The following is a 12,457-nucleotide window of genomic DNA, read 5'->3' on the forward strand; positions in this document are numbered from 1 at the left end:
ATCACCCCCCAGAGGGATGACCATGCAAAAGTCCTTTTCCTCCATTCTACTATGAGGACCTTAGGCACACGCATATGTGCCTGGCATGATTTTCAAGCCACAAGATCCGGGACTCAAAAACCGTGTAGTTGGTCATGTGGGATCCAGCACTTTAACCTCCATACCTTCTCCTGGCACTCTCTCTCTTTTATTTTTTTTATTTGCCAGAGGACACATGCACTTGCCAGAGAGAAATAAAGAGAGGAGAATTTGGGGACAGAACACAGCAATAGATAGTGTTCACACAGCAGTCCCTTCTCCATTTCTCCATCCTGTTGGGATCTGAGATACACACACAGATGCACCTAGCATGTTTTTCAACCCACTGAGAATGAGGTTCAAACTGTGGTCAGTCTTGTGGGATCTGACACCCTTAAACATGAGGCTACTGAGCTAGCCAAATTCTCTAACCCTTAACCTGATCATTTCTCTGCCTCTTCTATATTCTTTCATGAGAATATAAAATTTAGGAAAAGAAAAAAATGTAACGTTTATAAATCCTACTAAAACAAATTCACATACCTATCTCCTTCTAATTTCGGTATATCTGAGCAACTAGAGGAGTCCTCCAGCCATGCCAAAGTTGGTCTCCTTGAATCAACTCCTGAGCCTGGTTCTCCAGATAGAATAAGCTGCTGTACAATTGCTGGATCATAGGCATTAATTTCAAACTTCAAATGCACCTAAACAGATGAAAAGCCTATGTGTTTAAGTGGCATTTTTCTTAATTACAGATATTCAACTTATGTTAGGGTACATCCAATAAATTACTGTAATTGGCAAATATCAAATGAATTTAATACTTGATAAATGCATCAAAAAGAAAATAGTAAAAGCAATCATTAAAACTCCATACATCCTTCAAATTAAAATGGGCTTCATTGTAATAAATGTGTGGTAAAGTGAAAAAATCATTTTAACAGAACCATCTTAACGCAGGGACCATCTATACTAATTTGTTACTTCTAACTTAAGACATACCATACCTTCATGAGTTTAGAGACATCCCATATGCAGATCTTTCCTCGTTTAGTTGCAGCAGCTAGAAAATGAGGGCAGCTCCCTGACCCAAAGCAAGATATTCTGTCAGTTCCATCCGTACAAGGAAATTGTGCAGGACTTGTTGCAAGAGTGACTGACAATGGCACATTCTGTGTGTGCTCGCCTTTCACAAACGGGCAGTTTGGGGAATGTCTTTCATGTTCAGACCTTCAAATAAATGGAAAAAGGTTAAGTTCACTGAACACCAACAGTTAAGTTTGTACATTAAAACAGAACTCCAGGATCACCTTCCTTTCAGAAAGAATTGAAAGTTAAAGTATTCATTATTAAAAAGACTTACTCTTACAAAAATCATTCAAGTTTATCAAGATTACTCTAACATGTTCAACCATTCACAGTACTCACACATCCCAATTCAGTATTCACAACATCCTGGGGCCAGCAGGTAGCATAGTGGTTAAGGTGCTGGACTCCCACAGGGACGACCACAGTTTGAGTCCCAAACCCAGTGGCTTTATCTCACGCTGGGCACATGTGTGCGCCCAAGATCCCAAGAGAAGAATGAAGAAGAAATTGCCATGTGGGCATACCCCCTGGGGGGTGATTTCTCACTTTCTGTCTCTCTGGTAAGCATATGCACCCTGTAGCAAAAATCTCTATTTAAAAAATATATATATATTCACAACATCCAACAATAACAGTTGTTATTTTAATTAACAGTCTTAGCTAAAGCTGTGATACCAATGCTTGTGTAACTTAGGCTGTATTACGACATACTGCTTAAACACGACTGTTTAACAAAAGCGTTCAAGCATGGAATTTTCTCACACTGGTTTCCAAAAGCTCTGAATAAATAACTCTGTGTCAGTTTAAAATTTCCCATCCTATCAGGGCCACAACTGTAAATGACATATGGTAAAAATTGAATAAATGCCACTCACGTCACAAAATGCTTTTACATCTAAAAGCAAAGACATCTTCAGAATATAATTAATAAGACAAATAAGATTTTCAAAAAGTTCACAGAAATGGGTATTATAAAAATACTATGCATAAGTTTATTTTTTTTAAAATTCCACCAAAATAAAATCTCACTGTTCACTGAACACCAACAGTTAAGTTTGTACATTAAAACAGAACTCCAGGATCACCTTCCTTTCAGAAAGAATTGAAAGTTAAAGTATTCATTATTAAAAAGACTTACTCTTACAAAAATCATTCAAGTTTATCAAGATTACTCTAACATGTTCAACCATTCACAGTACTCACACATCCCAATTCAGTATTCACAACATCCTGGGGCCAGCAGGTAGCATAGTGGTTAAGGTGCTGGACTCCCACAGGGACGACCACAGTTTGAGTCCCAAACCCAGTGGCTTTATCTCACGCTGGGCACATGTGTGCGCCCAAGATCCCAAGAGAAGAATGAAGAAGAAATTGCCATGTGGGCATACCCCCTGGGGGGTGATTTCTCACTTTCTGTCTCTCTGGTAAGCATATGCACCCTGTAGCAAAAATCTCTATTTAAAAAATATATATATATTCACAACATCCAACAATAACAGTTGTTATTTTAATTAACAGTCTTAGCTAAAGCTGTGATACCAATGCTTGTGTAACTTAGGCTGTATTACGACATACTGCTTAAACACGACTGTTTAACAAAAGCGTTCAAGCATGGAATTTTCTCACACTGGTTTCCAAAAGCTCTGAATAAATAACTCTGTGTCAGTTTAAAATTTCCCATCCTATCAGGGCCACAACTGTAAATGACATATGGTAAAAATTGAATAAATGCCACTCACGTCACAAAATGCTTTTACATCTAAAAGCAAAGACATCTTCAGAATATAATTAATAAGACAAATAAGATTTTCAAAAAGTTCACAGAAATGGGTATTATAAAAATACTATGCATAAGTTTATTTTTTTTAAAATTCCACCAAAATAAAATCTCACTGGAATTTTGATTTTCAACCAACTTTTTAAAGTCCCCTCATATTAAGAGCACAGATTTCTACCTTACATACTCATTAAAGGACACAATAAGAAACACAACAGACTCCAGACAAAGTTTTTTACCAAGAACCTTAGAAAGGCAAAATTCATAACTTATTTCTTTCAGATAAGTGCCTACTGAACAAAAAACAAATAAATTTGTTTACTAGAGAACCATAACATGTTGGGGCTGGCAGCTGGCAGGTGGCATGTTGTCTAAGGATGCTGGACTCCTACCTGGCTGACCATGGTTCAAAACCCAGACTTTGTGGCTTGCTTTCTCACTTTCCCTATCTCTCTCTGTTTCTCTCACTCTGTCCCTCTCTGGTCAAAGGTAAAAAAAAAAAAAAAAAAAGGTAAATAAACTTATTCTTTACAAAAAGAAAACCGTAACATGTTTAAGAACAATAAAATACTAGAGTGACAGATCAAGAATGGTATAATTACACTCTTCTCGCTAAAGACCTGAGGTAATTTTTGAAAACAGTTCGCTATTCACTTGACCCAGAGAACCCCATAAAGTCATGCAAGTCAAGAGGTTCCAATCTTCATGTTCACTTGAAGGACACTCATGAAACTGTCCAGGCCATCTATGGGAATCCATATTCGAAAAGCCACCAAGTATCTGGAGGATGTTACTTTACAGAAGCAGTGTGTGCCATTCTATCATTACAATGGCAGAGTTGGAAGATGTGTCCAAGTCAAACAGTGGGGCTGGACACAAGGCCGATGGCCCAAAAAGAGTGCAAAATTTTTACTGCGCATGCTTAAAAATGCAGAGAGTAATGCTGAACTTTAAGGGGTTAGATGTAGATTCTCTGGTCATTGAACATATTCAGGTGAATAAGGCACCCAAGATGTGCCGTCAAAAGTACAGTTCTCAAGGGCGGATTAATCCATACATGAGCTTTCCCTGCCACAGTGAGATGATCCTCACTGAAAAGGAGTAAACTGTTCCTAAACCAGAAGAGTAAGTCACACAGAAGAAAAATATATTCCAAAAGAAACTGAAGAAACAAGAATTTTATGCACAGGAATAAAGCCAGCATAAAATGAATGTAGATAAAAGTAAAAAAAAATATAAAGAGTGGCACAGAACTCACGGTCAAACCGTGGTCGAGCATGTGGGAGTCCAGCATCTTCACCACCTTGATACCTGCCAGTCCCAATATCAACACTTCAAAGTTTCTGCCCAAAGGCCATGGTGAAGGCAGTCAAATCACAGGAAGTCGATCTCTTGGTTCCAATTCCAGACCCAGTGGCTTAAGAGTCACATAGGGTACATGTACATGAATGTCCATACCCCCAAAAAAGGAAGAGATGGAGGAGGGATTGCAATGTGATCACTCCCACTTAGGGATGCCTCCCCCTCTCCCTTCCTCCAGCAAGTACTCATATCCTTTAGCAAAAAAAAAAAAAAATTACCTGCCCGACTCTGTAATTCCTTTATACTAAGTCAATGCCATTTTTCCAGTACCAGATCCCGTGACTGTAAAGACATGCCAACTGTGTGTACACACATGCCCAAAATCCCAAAAGGAGAAACAGAGAAGAAGGGATGAAAGTGTGGCAATCTCCCACTGAAGGATGCTTTCTCACTTTCCCTCTCTCTTGCTCACTCTCTCTGGTGAGCACATGCTCACCAAAAAATTAAAATCGAAAAAGAAAATTAAAAATTTTTTAAAAAGGAAAGAAATATTTGTAAGTTAAGTGACAATACAGAACATACACAGAGTTACCTCATGTTCTTAGGACAATGGCAAAAATATGTATCATCTTAGGACAATGGTAGAAAGGCACGAGGATTATTACACGAAGATTAGAAAAGGGAAATTAGGACACACATTTATAGGACTAAGTTAGCCCCTTAGGCCCACAAAAATCAAGACTCACCAAGGTTCATCAGTAGGTTCCCAACAAACGAGACATACACTACAAGTAAAACACATGGCTCTATCGTCCCCAGATGATGCGGGCTGCAAAGGAAGAAAGAAAGAAGACCAAAAAGGTTAATCGGTATTAAAGTAGCCTTTTCACAAAAAACACTTTTATAAAAACAAATTTCATAATTTAAATAAAATTTTATACTGAGGAAAGGAAAATTAGCCTATACTGCTAGGTCCAAATAACATACTGTTTATAAATGTTTATAAATAGTCTGATTTGAAAAATGGTGTTTTCATCAGAAAAATGACCACTAAGGGACCAGCAGATGCATAATGGCTACGTCACTGGACTACCATGTAGTCAATCGTGGTTTGAGTCCCAGACCCAGTGGCTTAAACTCACACCAGGAGTGTGTACAATGTGTGTCCAAAATCCCAAGAGGAGAATGGAGGAGAAGGGATTGCGGCATGGCTATTCCCCTTGAGGGGTGATTTCTCACTTTCTGTCTCTCTGTCTCTCTCTGTCTTTCTGGTGAGCACACACCCCATAGCAAAACTCTCTCTTAAAAGGAAAAAAGAAAAAAAGACAAATTATTTAAATGGTTTACATTCAATCCTTAATTGAGGAAATAATTTAGCTATTTTAAACATTAACATTAAACCATATCCAAACTTACCTATCTTCGACTGAAAATACAACAAACTTTGAAATAAAATACTCACATACACACAGTTTTCTCACTTAATTTTAGTTAAGATATGCAAAACACTTCGAGATAACTAAGGAATAATCACTATTATTCTTTTTTTTTTTCCCCCAGTTGCCAGAGAGTGAGTGCCTAAGACAACCAAAAAGAAACAGAAACAGAGGGAGAAAGCACCCCTCGATGGGGCATGGACCTAACACAATCTCTTCTCACTTTCTCCTTCCATTGGGAAATTAGGCACTCTCATACACTTATCAGGCATGTTTTTTCAAGCCAACAGGGCCAGCACTGGAACTGTGGCCAGTCATGTGAAATCTGTTTCTCTTAAGGCACTGGGCCACAGGGCCCTCTTCACCTTCTTTATGACGGTAACTGATATATACTTCAAAATTTATTTGAATTCGGGGCCGACAAGTGGCATGGTGGTTAAAGGCGCTGGACTCCCACATGGCCGACCACGGTTCGAGTCTCGAACCTGGTGGCTTGCTTTCTCACTTCCTCTCTCTCTGTCTCTCTCTGATCAAACTGGAAAATAATAATGATAATAATAATAAATAAAGTTAAAATAGAGTAATTCTTTTAAAAAATATTTATTTGAATTATAAATTTAAATAAGTATACTTCGTGAAAACCAAGATACAAGTACTAGATTTCTTAGATTCTTTTGCAGTGCTCAAAGGGTGGCAAGTTACTCTATATTACTAAATTGAAGTCACATATTAATTACTACACTAGGTAAAATTACTTTTCTTAACTTCTATCTTTAATACATTAGCTTACTGAACCTTTCTATAAGGACCTTCCCTCATGACTTTTTATCATACTTATCCTTACACTGTACACCCTCTTTTCCTACATAAAACTATAACTATTGTTCTTAACTAATTCTTTTATTTATGCAACTTTTTTTTTTGGAGAGGTTTTCACTATAGGGCACATGCGCTTGCCAGACAGACAGAGAGAGACATAGAGACAGAAAGCGAGAAATTACCCCCCAGAGGGGATGGTCACGCCGCAATCCCTTCTCCTCCACTCTCCTCTCGGGATCTTGGGCATGCACGCACACACGCCCGGCGTGAGTTGTAAGCCACCGAACCGCGGTCGACTACGTGGGAGTCCAGCGACATAGCCATTTCGCTAACTGCTGGTTCCTTCTGTGCAACTTCTTAACCAGCTCTTCAACACATAAATATTCAGGCTGCTCTGCACTACTTGTAATACTGCATCTATAGTTATTTAATACATGAGCAATTTGAAGGAGCAACTATAAAACTACTTTTATTACATGCCCCTAAGCATTTCCTACTCTGTTATGAATACAGAAGTTTAACACTGAAATTAAACACATACCCAAAGAGAACACTTATCAAAAAGTAAAACTGGGAGGACCAGCAGGTGGCATGGTGGTTAAGGTGCTAGACACTCCCACATGGCTGACCATGGCTCGAGTTTTTTTTTTTTTGAGAGGTTTTTCACTATAGGGCGCGTGTGCTCGCCATACAGACAGACATAGAGACAGAAAGCAAGAAATCACCCCCCAGGGGGGATGGTCACGCCGCAATCCCTTCTCCTCCATTCTCCTCTCGGGATCTTGGGCACGCACGCACACGCGCCCGGCGTGAGTTTTAGGCCACCGGGTCCGGGACGCGAACCGCGGTCGACTATGTGGGAGTCCAGCAACATAGCCATTACGCTAACTGCTGGTTCCCACCATGGTTTGAGTTCTGAACCTGGTGGCTTGCTTTCTCACTTTCTCTCTCTCTCTGTCTCTCTCAGATCAAATTAAAATAATGAATGGATAAATAAAATTAAAATAAGTAATTTCTAAAAAAGTAAAACTGTAGAATAATGCCTAGTTAGTGAAAAAAATTATGTCTAAGAGAAAATACTTAGTTATTAACTATTGACTAACTCAGCTGTTAATGACTTTTAATAACTTTTTTTTTCTTTTGTACACAATGCTCAACACAGGAAATAGCCCATCAATATCATAACCAAAGGGACAGGTACAAAATAAAGACTCACATATACACAACAAAGTTGTACAAATTAAATTCTTGAAAAAGTATTAAAATGCTGATGAATGTACTAAAGACTACAAAAACATACTACAAAAGTAATCTTTTCGATGGTTTCTTTTACCTGATGATAAAATCCAGCTTGGGCCATGGGATCTGGTTGTGCCCACCTATAGCCTACATGAGGCCATGAGGTAAACGTCTCCCGTCTGTTAGCTTCGCTATACATCAATGATCTAAAAAGTAAACATACTTTATGTAATTGAAGAAAGGCATCAAATTACAGTGTAACTCCTTTTAACATTTTAGAAAAAATTTGGGTTATCAACAAAAAGGGGAAATAATCTAATGACCAAGTTAACTTTTCATTTTAAACTAACAATGATCACTTTTAGGAATTTTCCTTAAGTGGGTAAGAGAAAATACCTTACTGGTGACATCATTCAATAAACAATTTCAGGAGTAGATTAAATTAACCAGTATTGCATAATTATCACACAGAACAGATAATCTGTAGCACAGGCAAAGAGACTCATGCTTTCAGCACATGCCAATTTGTATATAAGTGGATAAAGTAGCTGATTTAATCTCAACTACATTGAGAATCTTAAAAGTTTAATTTCCTGGGGCCAGCAGATGGCATAGCAGTTATATCGCTGTACGTCCACATGGCCAATTAAGATTCAAGTCCCGGACATGGTGGCTTAAGGATCACGCCAAGTGCGTGTATGTGTGTGTGCCCAAGATCCCAGGAGGAGAATGAAAAAGGGACTGTGGCATGGCCACCCCGCTACCCCCGCTTAAGGTGATTTCTCACTTTCTCTCTCTCTGTCTCTATCTGTCTCTCTCTCCAGCAAGCAAATGCGCCCTTTGGCAAAAACTACCAAAAAAGAAAAGTCACCACAGAGAAACCAAAAAAATACCTTCCTTAAATTATTCCCTTAAAGGTGGGGTCAGCAGGGGGTGTGGTGGTTAAGAGTTCTGGACTCCCACATGGCCAACCATGGTTCAAGTTCTGGACCTGGCTTGCTTTCTCACTTTCCCTCTCTCTGTTTCTCACTCTGTCCCACTGTGGTCAAATTAAATTTAAATAAATAAAGTTAAATTAAAAAATACTTCTGTTAAAAAATTTTTTCCCTTAATACAGATTTCCTATAATATTGCTAATGAGCTTTTAGGTTTACTCATAGCTGCATTCTATTTTTTGGTTTTTTGTTTTTTGTTTTTTTAAATAGTTGGGTTTTAAAAAGAACTTTCATTTATAAGTTATATACATCTTCAGGATCAGTCTCAAAATTAAAAACCAGTCTAGTGACCAACAGTTAGTGTAATGGCTATGTCGCTGGACTCCTATGTAGTTGACCACGGTTCACGTCCCGGAACCAGTGGCTTAAAACTCACGCCAGGCGCGTGTGCATGCATGCCCAAGATCCCGAGAGGAGAATGGAGGAGAAGGGATTGCAGCGTGGCCATCCCCCCTGGGGGGTGATTTCTCGCTTTCTGTCTCTATGTCTCTCTCTGTCTGGCTGGCGAGCGCACACATCCTACAGCAAAAATCTCTTAAAAAAGGAAATTAAAAACCAGTCTTTTAGTCTTATAGGTACTCCTCACTTAGCGATCAAATCCCCATCCTACAAGTAGCACATTGGTAATAAGCAAGGCACTTAAAGGCAGATGTCTTATGGCAAGTCCTGGTGCCATATGGTATGTCTTTTTCAGTAACTACCACTCAATACCACACAATAATGTAATTCTATCCATACAAAAAGCATGTATCAGAAAAATGGCAGTAAGTGACAAGTCACACCACAATAATATAAATCTTGCATAATTGTTTATTCTGAATACTACTACAGGTATACAATAAAAGATAAATCTCTAAGTGAAATACGTAGTGTTGCGTGATTATAATCATTTCATGTAGTGAATACTAACCAACTGCAGGAATGAGACCAAAGATTGAAAACTAGGATTCCCTGCACTGGAGAACTGGTCATAAACTGAGTATTCCTTAAACAGGAAGGTCATTAAGTGAAGAGTGGTTGTATTACTAAACAAAACAGCAGTAGTATCCAATAGACCCTAAGTCAAACCTTCAACAGAACAACGTTCTTCAAAGTCCTCATACAGCTCCTAGATTCACTTTCAATGAAATAAACACCATAGACTACTTAAAAAATAGTATTTTGGGACATTTTAACATCTCCAGAAACACTTTATACCCTATGTACTAGATGAACTTCCTAAAATATAACATTTACCGCGGCTTGCACTGATTTCTCTAAGAAACGCTTTGAAACATCTTACTGCATACAAAATAGTTCTGCAGGGCTATTTTATACTCTCAGTATAGGCATAGCTCTTAGAGAAAAAAACACTTGTTCTGATTGCATAATTCTCTTTATCTTCCCCTCCAGACATATTACAAAGAATTTTTTAATAACTACAGCATATAACATCTGTTTTAAAAACAGCTTCTGCATTTTGCCCAAAAGTTGATATTACTATAAAACATAAAACTTCTTTCCATTGTTAATACAACAGTAATTATTTATATATAAAACAAAAACAATTCATTAAAAGTAGGACAACTGATTAAGCAATCAAAGTTTTAGAAAAAATTAAATATTGCAAAACCAATATAAGAGCCATACTTAAAATAACAGAACTTAAAAATGAATCTTTCAGAGACCAGCAGGTGGCGTGGTGGCTAGGGTGCTGGATCCCACATGGCAGACCATGGTTCAAGTGCCAGACCTGGCAGTTTGCTTTATAGCTTTCTCTTTCTCTCTGCTGAACTAAATAATAATAAAATAAATAAAATAAAATAAAATAAAATAAAATAAAATAAAATAAAATAAAATAAAATAAAATAAAATAAAATAAAATAAAATAAAATAAAATAAAATAAAATAAAATAAAATAAAATAAAATAAAATAAAATAAAATAAAATAAAATAAAATAAAATAAAATAAAATAAAATAAAATAAAATAAAATAAAATAAAATAAAATAATTCTTTTTAAAAATTAATCATTCAGGGATCAGTCGTTGACTAATGGCTATGACACTAAACTCCCATGTCGTCGACCGCAGTTCGAGTCCCAGACTCGGTGGCTTAAGCTCATGTTGGGTGCATGTGCATCCGTGTCGAAGATCCTGAGAGGAGAAGGGACTGTGGCATGGCAGCAATCACCCCTGTGGGGTAATTTCTCACTTTTTGTCTCTCTCTGTATTTCTGGTGTGTGCACATACTTTATAGCAAAAACCTCTCCAACAAAAAATAAAATAAAATAAAAAAGAATCATTCAGTAGTACCTTTACTACTATCAGCATATACTGTTTAGAAACATACTTCAGAAAGATGCAATTACAGGGCCACAGGTAGTGTGGAGGTTAAGGCGCTGGACTCCCACAGTGTCAACTCCCACATGGCTCAAGTTGCAGTCCTGGTGGATTACTTTCTCATCTCTCTCTCTGTCTTTCTCTGGTCAAATTTATCGTAGTAATAATAATTAATAAAATTAAATAGTTCTTGGGAACCAGCAGTTAGCATAATGGCTATGTCGCTGGACTCCCACGTAGTCGACCGCGGTTCGCGTCCCGGACCCGGTGGCTTAAAACTCACGCCGGGTGCGTGTGTGTGTGTGCCCAAGATCCCGAGAGGAGAATGGAGGAGAAGGGATTGCGGCGTGACCATCCCCCCTGGGGGGTGATTTCTCGCTTTCTGTCTCTATGTCTCTCTCTGTCTGTCTGGCGAGCGCACGCGCCCTACAGTGAAAATCTCTCAAAAAAAAAAAAATTAAATAGTTGTTAAGAAAAAAAAAAGGATGTCAACACAATTTGTATACGCTGAATACGGGGTCAGTAGTGTGGTGGATCCCATATGGCCAACTGCACAGTTCTGAGTCATAGACCCAGTGCCTTCAGGAGCATATCAGGTATGTGTGGTCATGTTCAAAATTCCAAAAGGAGAAATTAAATGCAGCCTGATCACCTCCCATGGGAAGTGTTTTCCCACTCACTTTGTCTCTCTGGCAAGCACATGCGTCTTCTGGTAAATTTTAACTCAAAATAGTACATGAAAAAGTAAATATGAATACCTTATCAAAATTGCACAACTGGAGGCCAGCAGTGGCATAGTAGCCAAAGCACTGGACTCCCATATGGCGGACTATGGTTCGAGTCCTGGACTTAGCAGCACGCTTTCTCACTCTCTCTCTCTCTCTCTGTCTGGCGAGCACACGTGACATACAGCAAATTTTAAAATAATACTAATACAGGCTGGCAGGTGGCATGGTGGTTAAGGGTACTGGACTACCACATAGCCAACTACAGTTCAAGTACTGGACCTGGTGGCTTGCTTCATGTTCTCCCTTCCTCTCTCTCCTTCTTTCTCCCTCTCACCCTTCCTCCCTCTCTCTCTATGTTCCTCTCCAGTCAAATTAAAATAAGTAAATAAATAAAGTCATATAAAACAAGTCTTTAAAAAATAATAATAAATAAAATAAATCATTCTTTAAAAAAAAATAATTGGACACCTGGTGTTTGTCCATACATTCCCGAAATCCCAAGAGGAGCATGAAGGAGAGAGGACAGAGGTGTGGCCATACCCTAGTGGGGTAATTTCTCATTTTTTCTGTGTGTCTCTGTGTCTCTCTCCAGTGAGAGCATACACCCTATGGCAATAGCCTAAACTTAAAAAAGAAAGAAAGAAAGAAAGAAAGAAAGAAAGAAAGAAAGAAAGAAAGAAAGAAAGAAAGAAAAGAAAAGAAAAGAAAAGAAAAGAAAAGAAAAGAAAAGAAAA

At 38.1% G+C, this 12,457-nt stretch overlaps 1 protein-coding gene across 1 annotated transcript in view; it reads right to left on the reverse strand.

Annotated features, from left to right (window-relative positions):
* The window catches only part of BIRC6 (baculoviral IAP repeat containing 6), a 266,821-nt gene that overhangs the window by 208,146 nt on the left and 46,218 nt on the right, over nt 1–12,457 (reverse strand). Inside the window, exons 6-9 of the mRNA XM_006168813.3 lie at nt 7,775–7,886; nt 4,933–5,015; nt 1,026–1,248; nt 562–722 (exon numbers count right to left, since the gene is read on the reverse strand). Of these exons, the coding sequence (XP_006168875.1) occupies nt 562–722; nt 1,026–1,248; nt 4,933–5,015; nt 7,775–7,886 (579 nt within the window). The remainder of the gene's footprint in view (nt 1–561; nt 723–1,025; nt 1,249–4,932; nt 5,016–7,774; nt 7,887–12,457) is intronic.

Source organism: Tupaia chinensis, unplaced genomic scaffold (assembly GCF_000334495.1).
Source record: "Tupaia chinensis unplaced genomic scaffold, TupChi_1.0 Scaffold146177_1, whole genome shotgun sequence".
NCBI classification, from domain to species: domain Eukaryota; kingdom Metazoa; phylum Chordata; class Mammalia; order Scandentia; family Tupaiidae; genus Tupaia; species Tupaia belangeri.